Below are 22584 nucleotides of genomic sequence, written 5' to 3'. Positions count from 1 at the left end.
TAGCGTCCCGGCAGCCATGGTAACCACTCTGAAAAAGCTAAATGTCGGCTCCGGCAATGCGCCGAAACGACGTTTAGCTTAAGGCCGGATCCGGATCAATGCCTTTCAATGGGCATTAATTCCGGATCCGGCCTTGCGGCAAGTGTTCCGGATTTTTGGCCGGAGCAAAAAGCGCAGCATGCTGCGGTATTTTCTCCGGCCAAAAAACGTTCCGTTCCGGAACTGAAGACATCCTGATGCATCCTGAACGGATTTCTCTCCATTCAGAATGCATTAGGATAATCCTGATCAGGATTCTTCCGGCATAGAGCCCCGACGACGGAACTCTATGCCGGAAGACAAGAACGCAAGTGTGAAAGAGCCCTTAGTTACCTATATTACTATTTGCCGGATTGTTTTCGAGTTTGTTCTTGATCACCAGTTGTTGCAAGATAGTGACTGATTTTACTATTGGCATATGGGCCTGACAGTTTATAATTGGGCATACATACCATTAGTATCAAGATGTAACATTATTTATCAGATCACAACTGTATTAAAAGTTGCCAAATAATGTCAGGTATCCAAAAGCTAAATAAGACACCATCATTTTATGGGGGATTTGATGAAAAATTTAGAAAAAGGAAAACCACATGTTTAAAAGGAAAAGTTACTTTATATAACTATGTATGAAAACAAATGTCTGCTTACATAGGTATAAAAGATAAAAATTAAAAACAAGGTGGTAATGGCTTGACTGCATGGCACCTTTAGTACACTGCGTGCAGAATTATTAGGCAAATGAGTATTTTGACCACATCATCCTCTTTATGCATGTTGTCTTACTCCAAGCTATATAGGCTCGAAAGCCTACTACCAATTAAGCATATTAGGTGATGTGCATCTCTGTAATGAGAAGGGGTGTGGTCTAATGACATCAACACCCTATATTAGGTGTGCATAATTATTAGGCAACTTCCTTTCCTTTGGCAAAATGGGTCAAAAGAAGGACTTGACAGGCTCAGAAAAGTCAAAAATAGTGAGATATCTTGCAGAGGGATGCAGCACTCTTAAAATTGCAAAGCTTCTGACGTGTGATCATCAAACAATCAAGCGTTTCATTCAAAATAGTCAACAGGGTCGCAAGAAGCGTGTGGAAAAACCAAGGCGCAAAATAACTGCCCATGAACTGAGAAAAGTCAAGCGTGCAGCTGCCAAGATGCCACTTGCCACCAGTTTGGCCATATTTTAGAGCTGCAACATCACTGGAGTCCCCAAAAGCACAAGGTGTGCAATACTCAGAGACATGGCCAAGGTAAGAAAGGCTGAAAGATGACCACCACTGAACAAAACACACAAGCTGAAACGTCAAGACTGGGCCAAGAAATATAACTGATTTTTCTAAGGTTTTATGGACTGATGAAATGAGAGTGAGTCTTGATGGGCCAGATGGATGGGCCCGTGGCTGGATTGGTAAAGGGCAGAGAGCTCCAGTCCGACTCAGACGCCATGGTGGAGGTGGAGTACTGGTTTGGGCTGGTATCATCAAAGATGAGCTTGTGGGGCCTTTTCGGGTTGAGGATGGAGTCAAGCTCAACTCCCAGTCCTACTGCCAGTTTCTGGAAGACACCTTCTTCAAGCAGTGGTACAGGAAGAAGTCTGCATCTTTCAAGAAAAACATGATTTTCATGCAGGACAATGCTCCATCACACGCGTCCAAGTACTCCACAGCGTGGCTGGCAAGAAAGGGTATAAAAGAAGAAAATCTAATGACATGGCCTCCTTGTTCACCTGATCTGAACCCCATTGAGAACCTGTGGTCCATCATCAAATGTGAGATTTACAAGGAGGGAAAACAGTACACCTCTCTGAACAGTGTCTGGGATGTGGTTGCTGCTGCACGCAATGTTGATGGTGAACAGATCAAAACACTGACAGAATCCATGGATGGCAGGCTTTTGAGTGTCCTTGCAAAGAAAGGTGGCTATATTGGTCACTGATTTGTTTTTGTTTTGTTTTTGAATGTCAGAAATGTATATTTGTGAATGTTGAGATGTTATATTGGTTTCACTGGTAAAAATAAATAATTGAAATGGGTATATATTTGTTTTTTGTTAAGTTGCCTAATAATTATGCACAGTAATAGTCACCTGCACACACAGATATCCCCCTAAAATAGCTAAAACTAAAAACAAACTAAAAACTACTTCCAAAAATATTCAGCTTTGATATTAATGAGTTTTTTGGGTTCATTGAGAACATGGTTGTTGTTCAATAATAAAATTAATCCTCAAAAATACAACTTGCCTAATAATTCTGCACTCCCTGTATAAGTACATTAATTCTTTTTTAAGGTTAAGACCCTGCGGATATCTTGTATTTAATCCCCAAATCCAATATGCTTCCCGTAAAAGGATCTTTTGTTTGATGTTACCGCCCCTTTGTGGCAATGTGATGCGCTCGAATGCAAAAGTGGAAAAAGTATCAATACTACGATTATGGGTATTTATGAAATGACTGGCCGCATTAGAGATCCCTGTTGTTGAAGGGTTGGCAATGTAATTTAAATGTTTCCGTAACCTGTCTTTAAATTTCCTAGTAGTGCATCCTACGTATATCAAATCACATGTGGTACATGTGATGATGTAAATGACTCCACTTGTTTTGCAATTTATATAGCTCTTGATGGGGAAAATTTCGGAATGTGTGGAATTGTGAAATTCCTTGGTAATTTTGGAGACCTTACATGTTTTGCATCTCTTACTGCCACATTTGGAAAATCCTGTATATTTGAGCCAAGTGGGTTGATTTTTAGTTGTTGTTTGTATTGAGGTGAACATGGAGGGTGATAGTGTTTTGCCCAAAGTATTGGGTCTCTTGGAGACGACACGACAGCCATCCTTAAGTACCCCTCTCAGAATATCGTCCTCATATAGAATAGGTAAGCAATTTTGAATAATTTTCTTGATCATGGGGAATTGTCTACTGTAGGTTAGGACTATAGTAGGTATAGGCTTGTGCCTTTTGTCTCTGTATTTGCCAGCATTATGGTTTCTGTTTTTATTTTTATTATTATTATTTTTGGTGTCATAATACCTCATATTTTCTCTAGTCAATGGTTGGCTCTGCATGTTAGGCATCAAACCAAGTAACTCGGATCTATTTTTGTTGTTAGCTATTTTTAGGCCCCTAGACAGCATCCACTGTGGGTATCCTCTGGACCTGAGACGTGTCCATATGTTGGTGCATTCTCTATCAAAGGCCTCGTTAGTACTAGAATTTCTTTTAGCTCTTATAAATTCTCCCACAGGGATGCTTTTTATAGTATGTGGTGGGTGATGACTGTTGGCTTTTAAAATGGTATTGCCAGAGATCTCCTTTCGGTAGGTCTCCATCAGCACCACCTGATCCGGGATCCCAGTTAATTTTAGATCCAAAAAATTATTGTTTGGGGATGTTGAACACACGTAAATCTCAAGTTATATGTATTTTCATTGACATAACTGACAAAGTCTGGTATGGCAGATACATCGCCCCCCCAAAATAAGTCAGAGATATCAAAATTCTTTTAATGCCACAGCGCTAAAGGCACTTCATAGTGCTGCGCCTGCCACATTGAGTGCACATACTGTACATACTTTCTCGCCCATTCCATTGGGGGACACAGACCATGGGTATAGCTTAGGCCATTACTAGGAGGAGACACTATGCTAATAAGAAAGAACAGCTCCTCCTCCACTGGCTATACCCCCATGCTCCAACAGGAGGACCTCAGTTTTAGCTTAGTGTCCGATAAGGAGGTGACACTCCTGCTCCTGCAGGGTTGTCCCTGTAATTTTTCTCTTCTCCTGTTTGTTTTTTTTCTCAATAGAGGACGCAGGGTCACATGGCGTCCCTGGTCTCTCAGTGGAGCGAGCGCCGGGGTCGAATGGACGTCCCCGGCTACCTCCCCTTTTCCCCCCAGAAGATAAGTGGAACCGGGCTCGACCTGCAGCTCCGGTGGCTACCAGATCCAGGGTCACCTACTCCTGCCCTCTATCCAGTGCACTGCCACTCTGTCACGGAACCATGAACCAGACGTACAAGAGATAAGTGAAAATAAGAAGGCTTTATTGAAAATAAAGCTGTAAAGCAAAGTCCAAACGGATGGTGAAACCGAGCAGAGTCTTTGCGAAGCCAGAGGTCAGGAACCAGAAGGGTAGTCAGACGAAGCCAGGATCAGGAACCAGCAGGGTAGTCAGACGAAGCCAGGATCAGGAACCAGCAGGGTAGTCAGACGAAGCCAGGATCAGGAACCAGAAGCAGCAGCAGTCTTAGAAGCATGTGAACACAAGAGGACCAAGCAAGGAACTGAAGCCACAGACCTCCTATATATATGAGCTAGGCATCCAGATCCTCCCAGTGGGAAGGAGGAGCCGCAGGGTGGAAGGCTACAAGAAACCCAGAAACCAAGATGGCCGCCAGCACATGTCAAACGAAGGAGAACAGCAAGAAGGTAAGACCATGACAGTACCTCCCCCTCAAGGGCCCCTCCTCCGCGGAGCACAAAACGGTTTCTGAGGGAAGCGTGCGTGGAAGGCTCGGAGCAAGGCAGGAGCATGGACATCTGCGGAGGGAACCCAGGAACGCTCCTCTGGACCATAACCACGCCAATGGACCAAAAACTGCAACCGACCGCGGACCAGGCGTGAGTCCAGGATATTGCTCACCTCATATTCCTCACGATTGCCCACTTGGACTGGACGAGGCCGAGGAACCGAGGAAGTGAAACGATTACACACCAGTGGCTTCAACAGGGAGACATGAAACACGTTGGAGATCCGCATGCCAGGAGGAAGCGCAAGGGCATAGGCTACCGGGTTTACCCTGCGAAGCACTCGGAAGGGACCAACAAAGCGAGGCGCCAGCTTGGGAGTGGGCACTCGAAGGTTGAGGTTGCGGGTGGACAACCATACACGGTCTCCGACCTGGTAGGAAAGAGCAGGCGCTCGTCTGCGATCAGCCTGGAGTCTCTGGCGCTGCGCAGAGACCTCAAGGGACTTCTGGATCTGTACCCAAGAAGCACGTAGGACGGAAAGGTGATCCTCCACAGCCGGAATATCCTGGGGAGAGAATACCTCCGGTAACACGGCAGGTTGGAACCCATAATTGGCCATGAAGGGAGACGTCCCAGAGGAAGAGTTCACCGCCGTGTTCCTGGCAAACTCAGCCCAAGGCAGGAGGTCAACCCAATTGTCTTGGTGATCGGAGACATAGCAACGAAGGAATTGCTCCAAGGCCTGATTGGATCGTTCTGCGGCCCCATTGGACTGAGGGTGGTAGGCGGAGGAGAAGGAGAGATGAATCCCCAACTGGGAGCAAAAGGCGCGCCAGAACCTGGACACAAACTGACTCCCCCGATCCGACACAATCTCCTTGGGCAAACCGTGCAACCGGAAGACCTCCCTGGCAAAAATCGTGGCCAACTCTTGTGCAGAGGGTAACTTCTTGAGAGGAACACAGTGGCACATTTTGGAAAACCGATCCACAATCATGAGAATGACCGTATGGCCTCGGGATGCAGGGAGGTCCACAATGAAATCCATCCCCAGGTGTGACCATGGGCGCTCCCCGGTGGCTATGGGTTGCAGAAGGCCCAACGGAAGGTGCCGAGGGGACTTACTCTGGGCACAAACGGAGCATGCCGCTACATATGCGGCGATGTCGGAACGTAGGGAAGGCCACCAGAACAGACGTGAAACAGCCCAGGACAGCTGATTCTTTCCAGGATGCCCCGCGGTCTTGGAGTTATGGTAGGTTCGCAACAACCGAGTGCGCAACTCCTCAGGCACAAAACATCTGCCGTTGGGTCTCCCAGAGGGAGCACCAGATTGAGCCGCCAAAATCTGCTCACCCAGGGGAGAGGTCAGGCTGGTGCGAATGGCGGCCAGGATCTGATTCGGAGGTATGACCGAAGTCGGAATCGACTCCTCCCTGGACAGCTCGGAGTACTGCCGTGATAAGGCATCCGCCCTGATGTTCTTGGAACCGGGTAGGTAGGAGACCACGTAATTAAAACGTGACAAGAACAGAGCCCATCTGGCCTGACGTGGTGTCAATCTCTTGGCCTCAGAAAGGTAGGTCAGATTCTTGTGGTCCGTCAGGATGAGAACCGGAACCACCGAACCCTCGAGCAAGTGCCTCCATTCTTTAAGGGCCTGCACGATGGCCAATAACTCCCTGTCGCCAATCTGATAGTTGCACTCCGCGGAAGACAGTTTCCGGGAGTAAAACCCACAAGGAAGCAGAGGACCCTCTGGTGTTCTACGCTGAGACAGAAGGGCGCCTACTCCCGTCTCAGACGCGTCCACCTCGAGGACAAAGGGCAACCCAGGGTTGGGATGCGACAGAATCGGAGCCGACACAAAGGCGGACTTTAGGGCCTCAAAAGCTCGGATGGCCTCGAGCGGCCAGACCTGGGAATTACTGCCCTTCCTGGTCAGATCCGTGAGAGGCTTGGCCAGCATGGAAAAGTCCCTGATGAACTTCCGATAATAATTGGCGAAGCCCAAAAAGCGCTGCAGGGAACGAAGACCACTGGGCTGGGGCCACTGTAAGACAGCCGAAACCTTCTCAGGATCCATGGAGAACCCCTCAGCGGAAATGATGTAACCTAAGAAGGTTACCTGGGATCGGTGAAATTCGCATTTCTCAAGCTTACCGAACAGCTTGTTCTCTCGTAACCGTTGCAACACTCGTCTGACATCCAGAATGTGGGCCTCCATGGATTCAGAATATACCAAGATGTCATCCAAATAGACCACCACACACTGCTGCAACAGGTCACGGAAAACATCGTTGATGAATTCCTGAAAGACTGCGGGCGCATTGCACAACCCAAAGGGCATAACCAAGGATTCGTAATGACCGGTCCTGGTGTTAAACGCGGTCTTCCACTCATCGCCCGCCTTGATCCTTACCAGGTTATATGCCGCCCTCAGGTCGAGTTTGGTAAAGACCGTGGCCCCTTTAAGGCGATCGAACAGCTCGGAAATCAAGGGTATCGGGTAAGCGTTCTTGATCGTGATGCGATTGAGACCCCTGTAATCGATGCAAGGCCTCAACTCACCGCCCTTCTTTTTCACAAAGAAAAATCCAGCCCCTGCCGGGGACGAAGATTTGCGAATGTGTCCGCGTGAAAGCGCCTCCCTCACGTACTCCTCCATGGCCTCATTCTCCGCTACCGACAGTGGATAGACTTTGCCACGAGGAGGAACGGCACCAGATTGTAACTCTATGGCACAATCGTATGGGCGGTGCGGAGGTAGGGCAACCGCGCGCACCTTATCGAATACATCCCGGTACTCCTCGTATTCAGGAGGCAACAGAGAGTCCGAGGAAGTACACAGCAACTTGACAGACCCATGGATGCAACTAGCCCCACACTGCGGTGACCACGAGAGGATCTCGACCGATCTCCAATCGAAAGTCGGATTATGCTTCTGGAGCCAGGGGTACCCCAAGACCACCGAGTAGTGTGGAGACGAAATAACCTGGAGGCAGACCGACTCTCTGTGAACGGCACCAATGGCTATCCCCACTGGAAGGGTCTCATGAGTCACGTGTGGCGGCAGAAGGGGTCTGCCGTCTATCGCCTCAAGAGCCAGTGGGGAACCTCGAGCCTGCAGAGGAATGGAATTGGCGGCAGCGAACACACTATCAATGAACAAACCACCAGCACCAGAGTCCACCAACGCCTGGGTCGTCACCAAGCCCCCGACCCAGGAGAGGACAACAGTGATCAGTGGTTTGTCAACACGGGAAACCGGGGACGAGGAGACTCCACCCAAGATCTGCCCCCGACAGAATCTCAGGTACGAGCGTTTTCCCGGACGGTTCGGACATGCCAACCGAAAATGCCCACCGAGACCACAGTACATGCATCGGCCCTCGCGTCTCCGGAGTGCCCTCTCCCCCTCGGACAGGCGAGCAAACCCCAGCTGCATGGGTTCACCCCCAGACAAGTCATCCCCAGGAGGCGTGGGAGGAGAGGGATGCACGGGTGGGACAGCAAACGTAGGCACCAATCTGTTAGAAGACCTCCGCAGGTTCTCCTTAAAGGAAGGTCTCTCCCTGAGTCTGGTGTCAATCAAAATCAGGAAAGAAATAAGAGACTCGAGCTCAACTGGTAGGTCCTTAGCTGCAACCTCATCCTTCAAGGCATCCGAGAGACCATGAGAGAAAGCAGCGACCAGAGCCTCATTATTCCAGCCCACCTCTGCTGCCAGGGTACGAAACTCAATGGCGTATTCAGCTACGGATCGTGAACCCTGTCTGATGGACATAAGGAGCTTCGCAGCAGAGGCAGCACGAGCCGGCACATCGAATACCTTCCGAAGAGAAGCAACAAAACCGGAAAACTCGGCAACCACCGGATTGTTGTTCTCCCATAAAGGGCTGGCCCAGGCCAAGGCCTTGTCCGAGAGCAGCGAGATCAAGAAGCCCACCTTTGATCTCTCAGTGGGAAAGGCATGTGGCGGCAACTCGAAATAAATGCCCACCTGGTTAAGGAAACCTCGGCACTGAGTTGGCTCTCCCCCAAAGCGCTGTGGAAGAGGGGCAGAACCGGTCATACCCCGAAACACCGCAGGCGCAACAACAGGTGTCGGGGTAGACTCTGGCGCAACAACCGGAGCGGCAGTAGGAGCGAGCCCAGGAGCGACAACCGACCCATCGGCAACGGGAGCGAAATGAGCCGTGCGTTGAAGCAGGGTTTGCAACGCCACAGCGAACCGACCCAACAGGTGATCCTGCTGATCAAGTCTGGCAACCAGCGTGGGTAGCGAGGATGGCCCTGTACCGTCAGAATTCATGGCTTGGTCCTAATGTCACGGAACCATGAACCAGACGTACAACAAGAGATAAGTGAAAATAAGAAGGCTTTATTGAAAATAAAGCTGTAAAGCAAAGTCCAAACGGATGGTGAAACCGAGCAGAGTCTTTGCGAAGCCAGAGGTCAGGAACCAGAAGGGTAGTCAGACGAAGCCAGGATCAGGAACCAGCAGGGTAGTCAGACGAAGCCAGGATCAGGAACCAGCAGGGTAGTCAGACGAAGCCAGGATCAGGAACCAGAAGCAGCAGCAGTCTTAGAAGCATGTGAACACAAGAGGACCAAGCAAGGAACTGAAGCCACAGACCTCCTATATATATGAGCTAGGCATCCAGATCCTCCCAGTGGGAAGGAGGAGCCGCAGGGTGGAAGGCTACAAGAAACCCAGAAACCAAGATGGCCGCCAGCACATGTCAAACGAAGGAGAACAGCAAGAAGGTAAGACCATGACACACTCCTTGTGCCAGATGACTGAAGAGGTGACCCCGCTGGTCCGGAACAGAGGGTGAAGACTGCAGGAATCAGATAAGTACAGCTCTCCTGCAATCTCCCCCTCCGTACTAGCTGTGTGACGTGGTGCTTTAGGGCTTACCTGTGGATCAGGGTGGCTGCTGGATTGAGAGGGAGGAGGGATTCCTTTTTGGGGCTGTGATTATTCGCAGCGCCTTTCTGCTGCGCCTTTTCCCGTTTGTGCGGAGGGCTTTTTAATCCCTTCATTCACGGCGGTGGACACCATTTTCAGAGCCGGGGTCTGCCTTTTTTTAATATTTCCCACGCGATCTGGGAGGCGGAGCCTATCGCGTCTGCTCTGGCGCTTCCGATTTGCCTCAGCGCTGCTCCACGCTTGGCTGCTCCTCCAGCTCCTCACAGGTCACGGTAGGACTGTAGCGTTCTGCAAAGCTTGGAGACCCTGACTCTGGGATTGTCGCCATCATGCCTAAACCTGGGGCCCCCAAAAAATCTAAGGCGGCAACTCAGGTCCCTCTGGGATCCTGTAAGGTATGCCAACTGCCACTATCGGTTACTGGATCCTGTGACTCTTGCCTTGCCTCAGAACAGGATCATCCTCCTCCTCCCCCTCCTCCAATCCAGCCCAGTCCCTCCACCGCCCCTTTGGAGCCCGCGGAGCCCTCCTGGGCCTCTGCCATATCTAGGGTGGCCGCAGACTTGGCCCAAGTCTCGCGCGCGGCCATGGCCTTTATGGAACGCATGGCGGCCACGGATCCTGTGGTTATCACTGCTCCACCTCCTGGTGCCCCCCACAGAGGACGTTCGACCGTTAAGAGGCAGCGTACGCAGCAGCATCCCTCCTCGGATGACTCTGCTTCCCCCCCTTGCCTGGAAGCGTGTTCAGCCTCTCCCCCTCGCAGGGACTACAGGTCTGAAGGCTCGGACGAGGACACCGAGCCAGAACCCTCGCCTAAGCTCTCCACCATGGTGGCAGACTTGGTCACGGCGGTCCGTGACACCTTTGACATGCAGGGGGAACCTCCTTCTACTAGTAGCCAGGAATTTCCCCTTTTCCACTCCAGAAAACCGGAGGCAGTCACATTCCCCATTCATGGCGAATTCGCCAAGGTCCTTTCAAAGGCTTGGGAGCGCCCTAATCACAGTTTTTCTGCCACAAGGCGCATGGATACTCTTTATCCTTTCCCGGCAGATAATGTGCAGCAGTGGTCTTCTCCTTCTAAGGTCGACCCGCCGGTGGCCAGATTGGCTAAGAATACAGCAATACCTGTCCTGGACGGGTCCTCTTTTTTTGCAGATTTACAATGCTGGAGATGTGGCACTCCAGCGAGTCGTGCACTCCTGATTAGCCTGTCTGCCCCATAAGCTGATTTTAATTATTTTCAGTATAAAGCTGTGGCCTGCTCTCACTACATTCATTGGAAGCTGTTTAGCACCAGGAAGGGTATAGAGTGGGCTCAGCATGCATGTTGGTACCTGCATCCCTTGTAATGGAGGCCATTTTGGCACAAAAAACGGAAAAAGGCAGAGTGGATCCAACATGCATGTGGGTCCAACACTCCCTGAATTTTATGGCGGTCATTATGGCGCATAACAGGTAGTATTTAGTGTTAGGACCCGTGTAACAGAGATCGCCTTGACGTTTGGCATACGGGCTTAGATGGTTTTGTACAAAATGCATTGACCAAGCATCTCGCTTTTATAAAGAAGCGTAGTATTAGCACCATAATTTTTGTGAGCATTGTTGTACTTTGTCTGATTTGCAGAGTGCTGCCGCATTGTCTCCTTTTTTTCCTCTAACTTTCTAAGGCAGCCACCTGGTCGTCCTTACATACCTTTACAAAGTTCTACCAGCTGCACTCTCTGGCAACGGCTGATGCTGCCCTAGGGCGCAAGGTATTGCAGGCTGTGGCTCCTGTTTAACCGTTGGACGTTTTCCCTCTGGTGGTGCTGGTCTTCCCACCCCATGGACTGCTCTAGAACGTCCCATGGTCTGTGTTCCCCAATGAAATGGGCGAGAAAAGGAGATTTTTTGTGAAACTCACTTGTAAAATCTTTTTCTCGTCTTTTACATTGGGGGACACAGCTCCCACCAATTCTTGTCCGTTGCAGGAGGGTTTGGTTCTATTCTATTGGGACCTTATGGTTAACGGCCCGATGGCGGTGTTCCTCGGTTCGGTTTCTCTTTGTTACTATTTGGTTTTTGGTCTCCTTCTCCTACTGCTTTTGCACGCACTGAGGTCCTCTTGTTGGAGCATGGGGGTATAGCCAGTGGAGGAGGAGCTGTTCTTTCTTATTTGCATAGTGTCTCCTCCTAGTAATGGCTTAAGCTATACCCATGGTCTGTGTCCCCCAATGGAAAAGACGAGAAAAAGATTTTACAGGTGAGTTTCACCAAAAATCTCCTTTTTCGTTAGGCTGACATTTCTGTATTAAAAATTATTATATATATATTTTTTTAAATGTGTTAACTCATAACACAGCTTCTAGAGGCCCGGCTCACTTTCCCTCGGAGATAACATCTGAGTTTCTGGCCTACTATGCCAACCTTTATGATCTTGGGGCTAGAGGAGGTGCCAATTTTGGGTCCACCTCTGAAGACATACGACATTATTTAAGCCAGTTTGGTCCTACACGTATCTCAGTTACCTCATCCTCTAGCTTGGAATAGGATTTTTCTTCCTCTGAGCTCCTGTATGCCATCAAGGATCTCAAAACCGGGAAAAGCCCAGGACCAGATAGTCTGACACCCTGTTTTAATAAGATACTTGGAGAGGAGCTGGCTCCAACCATCATTCAGGCATTTAACTCAATCTCAAAGGATTGCCCTTTTCCCCACCAGGCTCTACGGGCTCACATTACAGTCATTCCCAAACCGGGCAAGCATGCTTCCCAATGTGCCAATTACTGACCTATCTCTCTACTTAATGTAGACTTAAAGTTATATGCCAAGCTTCTGGCCCTGCGACTGCACCCACACATTCCTAGATGCATTTATAGGAAACGTGTGGGCTTTATCCCGGGTAGGGAGGCTCGTGATAATACCCTAAAGTCCATGGGTTTAATAGCTAGCGCACAGCTGATGAAAACACCCTTATGCCTGCTCACAGTTGACGCGGAGAAGGCATTTGACAGGGTTAACTGGCAGTTCTTAGCGGAGACACTGGTTCATATAGGTCTGGGAGATGGGATGATAGACAGTATTCTCGCACTCTATTCCTCTCTGTCAGCACAGGTCCGAGTCAATGGCTCGCTGTCCGACCCCTTCACCATGCGGAACGGGACTCGCCAAGGATGCCCCCTTTCACCATTCCTTTACATCCTAGTTATGGAGTCTCTGGCTTATGCCCTTAGAGCAAACCAGAAAAAATAATGAAGAAGCAGCACCACCCATCCCAATCCGGGAAAAAAAAACGTACCGATCGTTGAAGAGTAGATGGTGCACGTGGATAGAGATCCAGAGACAGAGGGGATATGATAGAAACTTTTAAATACATAAAGGGAATCAACTCGGTAAAGGAAGAGAGCATATTTAAAAGAAGAAAAACTACCACAAGAGGACACAGTTTTAAATTAGAGGGGCAAAGGTTTAAAAGTAATATAAGGAAGTATTACTTTACTGAGAGAGTAGTGGATGCATGGAATAGCCTTCCTGCAGAAGTGGTAGCTGCAAATACAGTGAAGGGGTTTAAGCATGCATGGGATAGGCATAAGGCCATCCTTCATATAAGATAGGGCCGGGGGCTATCCATAGTATTCAGTATATTGGGCAGACTAGATGGGCCAAATGGTTCTTATCTGCCGACACATTCTTTGTTTCTATGTCCCATTATGCTGCTATTTGAATAAAACAACCCAATTTTTTCACCACATTGGCGAGTGCTGCGGATTCTTTTACTTAGAGCAAACCAGTCCATTAAGGGAATACAAATAGGCAAAACCGAACACAAACTGTCATTGTTTGCAGATGTCCCCCTTTTATATTTATCATCACCTAGGCTGGGTCTGCCCTTGGTCCTCCGAGAATTTAAAGGGATTCTGTCACCTCCCCTAACCCAAAATCGGATTTTAAAGCAGTCATGCAGCACAGCTTACCTTGAATCGGCTGTGCTCTTCTATCTTTCAATCCGTCTAGTAGTTTATGAGAAAAACGACTTTTATGATTATGTAAATTAGCCCTGAAGGTGCCCAGAGGGGCGTTTTGTTCCCCTTAGTGTGCCTAGTAACGCCCCTCTTACAGTGCCCAAAACGCCTTCCTTCCGACTGCCTAACCGCCCACAGCCTCTCATCCCTCGCCTCCCCCTCCCTCACGGCCGAACGAACTCTCGCGCAGGCGCAGTACCCACTGAGGGCTGCGCCATTGCGATCTGCAGGAGACTGAGGGCTGGAGCTTCATCCTCATCACTGGGCATGCGCCGAGCCCAGTGATGTCCGATGCTCGCTCTGAGGTCTGATTAGGGTCTTCTTAACATTGGGGGTCTGATTGGGGCTGTCAGCTTAGGTCTGATTAACATTGGTCTGATTAACATTGGTGGTCTGACCTGAGGTGTAATGAAATATTTTTCTTTTCTTATTGTCCTCCTCTAAAACCTAGGTGCGTCTTATGTGCCGGTGATTTTTATAGGGCGAAAAATACGGTAATCTAATTTTCTGAGATACTTGAGATACTGACTTTTGGGATTTCATTAGCTATAAGCCATAATCATCAACATTATAAGAAATAAATGCTTGAAATAGATCACTCTGTGTGTAATGAATGAATCTAAATAACATAGTAGTTTCACTTTTTGAATTCAATTACTGAAATAAGTAAACTTTTTGATGATGCACCTATATTTTTTGTGGGACAGACATACAGATCCATGAGACCTTAAGGGTAAATGCACACGATCAGGATTGCATGCGGATTTGCGTGCAGAAAATCCGCACCATAAGTCATGTACATTGAATTTGAAATTCTCATGCACACAATGCAGATTTTTTACAGCATGGATTATGACCTACGGTGCCGATTTTAAAAGTCGCAGCATGTCAATTTATTTTATTTTTCCTGACTGGATTTTCTCTATTCACTTCAATGGGGACAGTAAAATCCGCATGCGGAAAATCCACACCATGTAAATCCGCGTCAATTGATGCAGATTGACCACACGGAGTTCCCTGCGGATTTCGGTGCGGATTGTCTGCACATAAATCCTGAACGTGTACATTTACCCGAAGGAGTTGTCCAGTTTAGATCATGGATGGGCAAACTGCGTCTCTCCAGCTGTTGTAAAACTACAACTCTCAGTATGCCCAGTCTGCCTACAGCTATCAGCCTACAGCAGGGCATGATGGGATTTGTAGTTTTACAACAGCTGGAGAGCCGCAGTTTGCCCATCACTGGTTTAGATGAAAGGGCCTTAAACCGACAGTGCCCCTGTATAATTGTAGACATGGAAACTTTTCATGATGCAGGTGCATGTTAGATGTTTTAAGCCCCTGGAGGCTATTTTGTTTAGTTAAAATAAGATAATTCACCAAATGATTTTACAGATGAGAAATCTGTAAAGCTTGTTTGTGCACAATCATTTATAGCATCATTGGCCTTTTTTGACAGTGAACTTAAATACAGTCGTGGCCAAAAGTTTTGAGAATTACATAAATATTGGAAATTGGAAAAGTTGCTGCTTAAGTTTTTATAATAGCAATTTGCATATACTCCAGAATGTTATGAAGAGTGATCAGATGAATTGCATAGTCCTTCTTTGCCATGAAAATTAACTTAATCCCCCAAAAAACTTTCCACTGCATTTCATTGCTGTCATTAAAGGACCTGCTGAGATCATTTCAGTAATCGTCTTGTTAACTCAGGTGAGAATGTTGACGAGCACAAGGCTGGAGATCATTATATCAGGCTGATTGGGTTAAAATGGCAGACTTGACATGTTAAAAGGAGGGTGATGCTTGAAATCATTGTTCTTCCATTGTTAACCATGGTGACCTGCAAAGAAACGCGTGCAGCCATCATTGCGTTGCATAAAAATGGCTTCACAGGCAAGGATACTGTGGCTACTAAGATTGCACCTCAATCAACAATTTATAGGATCATCAAGAACTTCAAGGAAAGAGGTTCAATTCTTGTTAAGAAGGCTTCAGGGCATCAAAGAAAGTCCAGCAAGTGCCAGGATCGTCTCCTAAAGAGGATTCAGCTGCGGGATCGGAGTGCCACCAGTGCAGAGCTTGCTCAGGAATGGCAGCAGGCAGGTGTGAGCGCATCTGCATGCACAGTGAGGCGAAGACTTTTGGAAGATGGCCTGGTGTCAAGAAGGGCAGCAAAGAAGCCACTTCTCTCCAAAAAAAAACATCAGGGTCAGATTGATCTTCTGCAGAAAGTATGGTGAATGGACTGCTGAGGACTGGGGCAAAGTCATATTCTCCGATGAAGCCTCTTTCCGATTGTTTGGGGCATCTGGAAAAAGGCTTGTCCGGAGAAGAAAAGGTGAGCGCTACCATCAGTCCTGTGTCATGCCAACAGTAAAGAATCCTGAGACCATTCATGTGTGGGATTGCTTTTCATCCAAGGGAGTGGGCTCACTCACAATTTTGCCTAAAAACACAGCCATGAATAAAGAATGGTACCAAAACACCCTCCAACAGCAACTTCTTCCAACAATCCAACAACAGTTTGGTGAAGAACAATGCATTTTCCAGCACGATGGAGCACCGTGCCATAAGGCAAAAGTGATAACTAAGTGGCTCGGGGACCAAAACGTTGACATTTTGGGTCCATGGCCTGGAAACTCCCCAGATCTTAATTCCATTGAGAACTTGTGGTCAATCCTCAAGAGGCGGGTGGACAAACAAAAACCCACTAATTCTGACAAACTCCAAGAAGTGATTATGAAAGAATGGGTTGCTATCAGTCAGGAATTGGCCCAGAAGTTGATTGAGAGCATGCCCAGTCGAATTGCAGAGGTCCTGAAAAAGAAGGGCCAACACTGCAAATTGCATAAATGTCATGTAATTGTCAATAAAAGCCTTTGAAACGTATGAAGTGCGTGTAATTATATTTCACTAAATCTCAGAAACAACTGAAACAAAGATCTAAAAGCAGTTTAGCAGCAAACTTTGTGAAAACTAATATTTGTGTCATTCTCAAAACTTTTGGCCACGACTGTACATTGGTGGAGGTATTGGTTGTCACAGCAGGTATACAGATGACTTGTTTGTCAGCTGTTAGACTTTATGTGACTGTGCATGGCCTTGCTTTTATCTGTCAGTTAATCACTTTTTCTGTCCAAATTGTTTAATCTGTTGGATGGCCTGGTTTGATATTTCTGGCCACAAAAATTAAAACATGGTTGTCCAAAAGTGGCCCTTTCCTTTTGGTTCTTTACAGTTTCCTCATAATGGTTCTTTGCAACTAATTTCTCCTGTTTTTCTCCTAGTCTACCAGTCTGTACACAACTTTTGATGAGGTAAGTTTATATGCTCACTATAAAGTAAAATTTCTGTAGTTAGGGTATTTATTTCTCACTAATGTAGACTCGAGAGCTGCATTCACAGCTCTGCTGTTGTGTCATTGTGAACTGACAAGAACCTCAACTTCTTATGAGTTTTTGTGATAATATTGTGGTATGGTCACTGTTGTAAAGACTACAGTTGCCTGAATTTATATCACTAGAACAAGCTCTGCAAAAACCCTGAATGAGCAAGGAATGCCTTGAGTATGGCAGTATTGTGATTGTAGCTCTGGACTATAATATGGACTGTTGTAACTATGTATCAGCAACATAAGTAATGCAATGCATTTACAAAATCACTTTAAACTTTGCAGAAAAATTCTAAATGTAGACTGTAAAATGGACTGGTTTACTATTCTAGACGCATTTTATTAAGACCTCCTTAGTATGGATCATTAAATAAATGAATATACCTAATTCAAATCACCCGGTGTATGGATATATCACTTACAAGGTTTCTAACCATAGTACTTTAAATAAATAAAAAAAACTTCATATGCTGCAGCATTGCTAGTCGGTTCGGCGATGAGCATACAGTGCAATGTATTACCCTATATTTATGGGCTGTGGCACTCCCTGCCCACCAACTTCCTCAACGTACTATGTAAAGACAGAAAGCTGGCAATTAGTGGCAGGGTGAGCACAATGCCGTGGACTGCCAACACTGCAGCAAAAAAACAGTGGTTCACAGATCTTCTCTTTATGCCAGTGCAGGGTATTTTCTGCATGCTAAAAGTTGCTAGCTGAGCTTCACGCCTGCTAGCTATTTTTTGTAAATTCTTGGTGGTTGATAGAATCTTGTCTTTTCTTAGATTTTGGCAAAGCATTTAAGTGATGGATCTCATAATCTTTTGCCTAATGATTTGGGAGAATCAGCTATGGTAAGTGTTTTTTTTAAACAATTTATTGTATTCTGCTTTCTCTTCATACTTTTGCTTCTAACTTCAGGGGATATCTCTCCTAACCCCGGCCCATCATTTTCTAATTTAAACCCCTTCCCTCATAGAAACCCTGCTATTATCATAAACATTCATTGTGTGTCCTCTCTTCCCTCTTTTAACTGTGCTCTCTGGAATCCACGATCGGTGTGTAATAAGCTCCCATACATTCACAACTTCTTTCTTACTAATTCTCTCAACCTGCTGGCACCAAAACTTGGATTCAGCAATCTGACACTGCTTCTCCTGCTGCTGTCTCTTACAGTGACCCCCCCTCCACTCCCAGACCTGACAACAGACATGATGGTGGAGTAGGTGTACTTCCTTCCCCACAATGCACTTTCCATCTTCCCATCTTTTGAGGTCCACAGCCTAGGAGTCTTTCATCCCCTCTCCCTCAGGGTGGTGGTTATTTACTGACCCTCTGGCTCACCCACCTATTTCTTTGATCACTTTTCTGCCTTGCTGCCATACTTCTTGTCTTCAGAGCTACCAACTCTTATTTTGGGTAACTTTAACATCCCCATAGACAGCCCTCTCCCCCATCTACCTCCCAACTTCTGTCTCTAACCTTCTCTGTTGGACTTCCACAACCTTCAAACTCTCAGACTCAAGAAGACGGTAACACACTTGACCTGGTCTTTTTCCAGCTCTGCTCCATTTCTGACTTTACTAACTCTCCGCTTCTGCTCTCTGACCACAACCTACTGCCCTTCACTGTCACAACTTTTCATTCATCCCAGCACACTCCTACAATCTACATGCCATTGACACTAAGAAACTTATGGGCTCTACTGTCATCACTGCTCCCAATCTCTTCACCCTCCTGTGCTGAACTGACTGCCAAACACTATAATGACACCCTCAGAAGTGCCCTGGATGAAGTAGCACCCCCTACTCTCTGAACCTCCAGAGACTAAAGCAACCCTGGCTTACACCACAAACTCACTTCCTCCCTCCATGCTCCAGAAGTGCTGAACGCCTGTGGAGAAAAACTCGTACACCACGAGATTTCTTCCATTACAAATTTATGCTGACTTAAAAACTCTGCCCTTTATTTTTCCAAATAGACCTACTTCACAACCCTGATCTCCTCACTATCTAATAATCCAAACAAACTCTTTGGCACTTTTCAGTCCCTCCTCAGTTTAAAAGTGCAGGCATCTAGTACAGACCCCTGTGCTTAAAGGGGATGTCTCACTTCAGTAAGTTGCATTTATCATGTAGAGAAAGTTAATACAAGGCACTTTCTAATGTATTGTTATCATCCATATTGCTTCCTTTGCTGGCTGGATTCATTTTAACATTACATTATACACTGCTCGTTTCCATGGTTACAGACCACCATCAGTGGTGGTCGTGCTTGCACACTATAGAAAAAAAGTCAGCCTCTCTGGTGGCTGGAACAGTGGAAGCTCACATAGGCTAGTGTTTTTTCCTATACTGTGCAAGCAGGACCACCACTGATGGATTGCATACCATGGAACCATGGAAACGAGCAGTGTAATTTGATAGAGAAATGAATCCAGACAGCAAAGGAAGCAATATGGATAACAATATATTAGTAAGTGGCTTTTATTAACTTTCTCCACATAATAAATGCCACTTACTGAAGTGAGACAACCCCTTTAAGATCTAGCCACCTACTTCAAAGAGAAAATTGAAAATATCTGACAGAAAATCAGCTCCCAGCCTCCTAAGTGTCTTCATTCCCCTTCCCTACTGCATCTCCCCTGGGTCACTCTCCACATTGGACCCAGTCACAGAAGAAGAGGCCTCCAGGCTTCTCTCTTCTTCACGTCCTACCACATGCACTATTGACCCTATTCCCTCACACCTCTTCCAGTCTCTCCCCTGCTGTCACTACTCATATAGCTAAAATCATTAACCTGTCTCTTTCTCGTACTGCACAAGTAACTACAGACCAGTCTCTAATCTCCCCTTCATCTCTAAACTCTTGGAGCATTTGGTCTACTCTTGCCTCATCCACTGTCTTACCGACCCAACATTCTACAGAAACTGCTCTCACCAAAGTGACTAATGGCCTCCTGACAGCTAAATGCAATGGTGACTACTCTTTACTAATTCTTCTCGATCTCTACAGCATTTGACACTGTACACTGGATGTCAAAATAAAAATTTATGAACACTCGGGGCACATTTATTAAGGCATTTTAGACGCCAGTCTTAATAAGGCCCTGCTCTGGTAGTAGATCCGCTGGAGTTATGCTGTCTTACATTTAGACCACACAAAATGATGAATGAGACCCTTCCTCGCCCACGTTACGCCCACTTTTTTAGACCTGACATGAGTGGGGGGAAGGACCTTTGTGCCACAATCTGCTCCAGAAATACAGCTAATTTAGGCGTATTTCTGTTTAATAAATTACCCTCAATTGAAAATCAAAAAACTAGAGTGGTGTACTGGATATACGCCTATTTATACAATCAAGCAAATAATGTAGGGATAGGCGCTAAAACAAAATAATAATAACTTTATTATATGTACGGTTAAAATAAAGGGTAACACCCGTCAGTGTAGCAGTCAGCAACTGACTAATACTCAATATGTGAGAAGGAAATCATGTCTCCAAACAGCGCCACCATCTGGAGCACTAAAACAGTCTCACATACTAAACCCACCAACACATAAGGGGGCTCGATACACCACAGGGTACAAGTGATCGACTCTGTGAAGTTGTCACCCAGGGGTGGCGACTGTGATCGCATGTTGTTACAAAAAGAGGCGAGATGGATTTTTTCTTTAAATACCATTAAACCATCTGGCCTGAATGATGCGATCTCATTTGTCCCCTTTATATGATGACTAGACAGTTTTATTATTTCGTGCACTGTATTGAATTAAGAGATTCATATTCATCTACTGATGCATGTGAGCATATGCGGCTGCTCGTTCATGTATATCTCTCCTTTATGATCTTACCCCACTGTATACTAATGAATAGGTTTCCATGCTGCGGTGACAGTATATGAAGCCGCCTTGTGAATTCCCTTATATCTAAATGCGGCGCTTTAGCGCTTCCCCTGAGACCCACTGAGTTCCTCCTTCTATCAGCCATTGGTTTACCTTGGACCGAGCCTCCTGGCCGGATTGGCTGTGAGACGGAGGCGTGTCTAGCAGGGCGGGGTTTCACCCTGTAAATCTCGGCGTTCTGTGGGCCGCTTTGCGGCCATTACAGCGCCGATTCATATGCACACTAGCACGCTGCGCCTCAACCTAGAGGCTGCTAGCTCAGGCAGGACAGTAGTCTGTTAGTTACAGCACCGTACCTTACACTAGAGGAATGCGGTGTTAGGCAGGTTATTCTACTGTTACCTGTCCGTCCACTACCTCGGTCTAAAATCACAGCTGAGGCTTTGGGCTCTGTTCAAAGTATGGTGCACATAGCTCCTGACGAAATGCATTCCTAATGCACAGAAACGCGTTGAGCTGTTATCATTAAGGGATATGTCAGGGCAATCCTTGCTCCATATACTATCATTGGAGTGACGGCGTATGCTCTGCCATAGTCCTGCACCTGTGACTATCTTAGTGCAGTGAGAGTCTGCGCGCTGACTCTCGCTGTTAGGAGTGTTGTTTGGTGGTTTCCCGACACCAGACATCCCCTTGATAGTAGTCCTCACCCTGGGTCACACACTCTGTACCCTGTGGTGTATCGAGCCCCCTTATGTGTTGGTGGGTTTAGTATGTGAGACTGTTTTAGTGCTCCAGATGGTGGCGCTGTTTGGAGACATGATTTCCTTCTCACATATTGAGTATTAGTCAGTTGCTGACTGCTACACTGACGGGTGTTACCCTTTATTTTAACCGTACATATAATAAAGTTATTATTATTTTGTTTTAGCGCCTATCCCCACATTATTTGCTTAATAAATTACCCCCTTGATTTTCTCAGAAATAATGTAATCTTAATTGCTCAACAGTTGAAGGATTTTTTTCTTGTAGCTATATCATGCTACTACAACAGTGTTTTGCAAAATATCTAAGGCACTTCAACAAAAAAAACCTTTATTTTGCAGAAAATACTAAATTAGAGAAAAGAATGACTGTAGCACAGAGAACGATTGCAACTAAGTTTTCTGAAGGTTACAACAATCAGCAACTAGTAGGAGGTGTCCAGGCCTTTGCTTTGAATGACTTCAGCACATATGGGACCACAGACCATCACTCGTCTCTCACACTGCTCTGGTGTTATTTTGGTCCACTCTTCTTCCAGTCTCGTCCACAGTTCGGTGACTGTAGTGGGTTTCTTGGCCATAACTTTGGTCGCCAAGGATTTTCCAGAGGTTTTCTATTGGGTTTAGATCAGCACTCTGGTCTGGCCATTTCATTATTTCAATGTTTTCAATTTCAAGCAACTGCTTTACCCGTTGTGCTGTGTGACATGGGGCATTGTCCTACATGAAAATTTCTGGCTGATTTATGAATGTAGGGAAGGAACCACATGTTGTCGAAGAAGGTTCTGATAAACATTTGCATTCACTTTGTCATGTAGCTGTATAAGAGGCCCAACTCCTGCTACTGAAAACATTCCCGAAACCATGGCATTTTCTCCTCCACCTTTCACTGACTTCTTGGGTTGCTTTCATTACTAAAGCGAACTTTGAAGAACTTCTCTGTCTACACAACATGCTCCTCAGCAAAGCTTAGTCCAGCCTTTTGATTCTTTCTGGTAATGAGGTTTGGTCACTGCAGGGTGGGCTTTCATTCCAAATGCTCTTAAACAAATGTTTTTAAAACACTGTATGACGAGACAGATCCTTACACTGTTCAGTGCTGAACTGGTGAGCAATTCCAGCTGCA

General features: G+C 46.5%; 1 protein-coding gene across 2 annotated transcripts in view; it reads left to right on the top strand.

Annotated features, from left to right (window-relative positions):
• The window catches only part of ERMARD (ER membrane associated RNA degradation), a 325303-nt gene that overhangs the window by 173064 nt on the left and 129655 nt on the right, over window positions 1–22584 (top strand). For both annotated transcript variants that reach the window (XM_040429349.1, XM_040429348.1), the window contains 2 exons: window positions 16747–16776; window positions 17634–17702. In XM_040429349.1, coding sequence (XP_040285283.1) covers window positions 16747–16776; window positions 17634–17702 — 99 coding nt within the window. The remainder of the gene's footprint in view (window positions 1–16746; window positions 16777–17633; window positions 17703–22584) is intronic.

Source organism: Bufo bufo, chromosome 4, assembly GCF_905171765.1.
Source record: "Bufo bufo chromosome 4, aBufBuf1.1, whole genome shotgun sequence".
NCBI lineage: Eukaryota > Metazoa > Chordata > Amphibia > Anura > Bufonidae > Bufo > Bufo bufo.
This window is presented reverse-complemented; position numbering and strand designations above follow the sequence as displayed.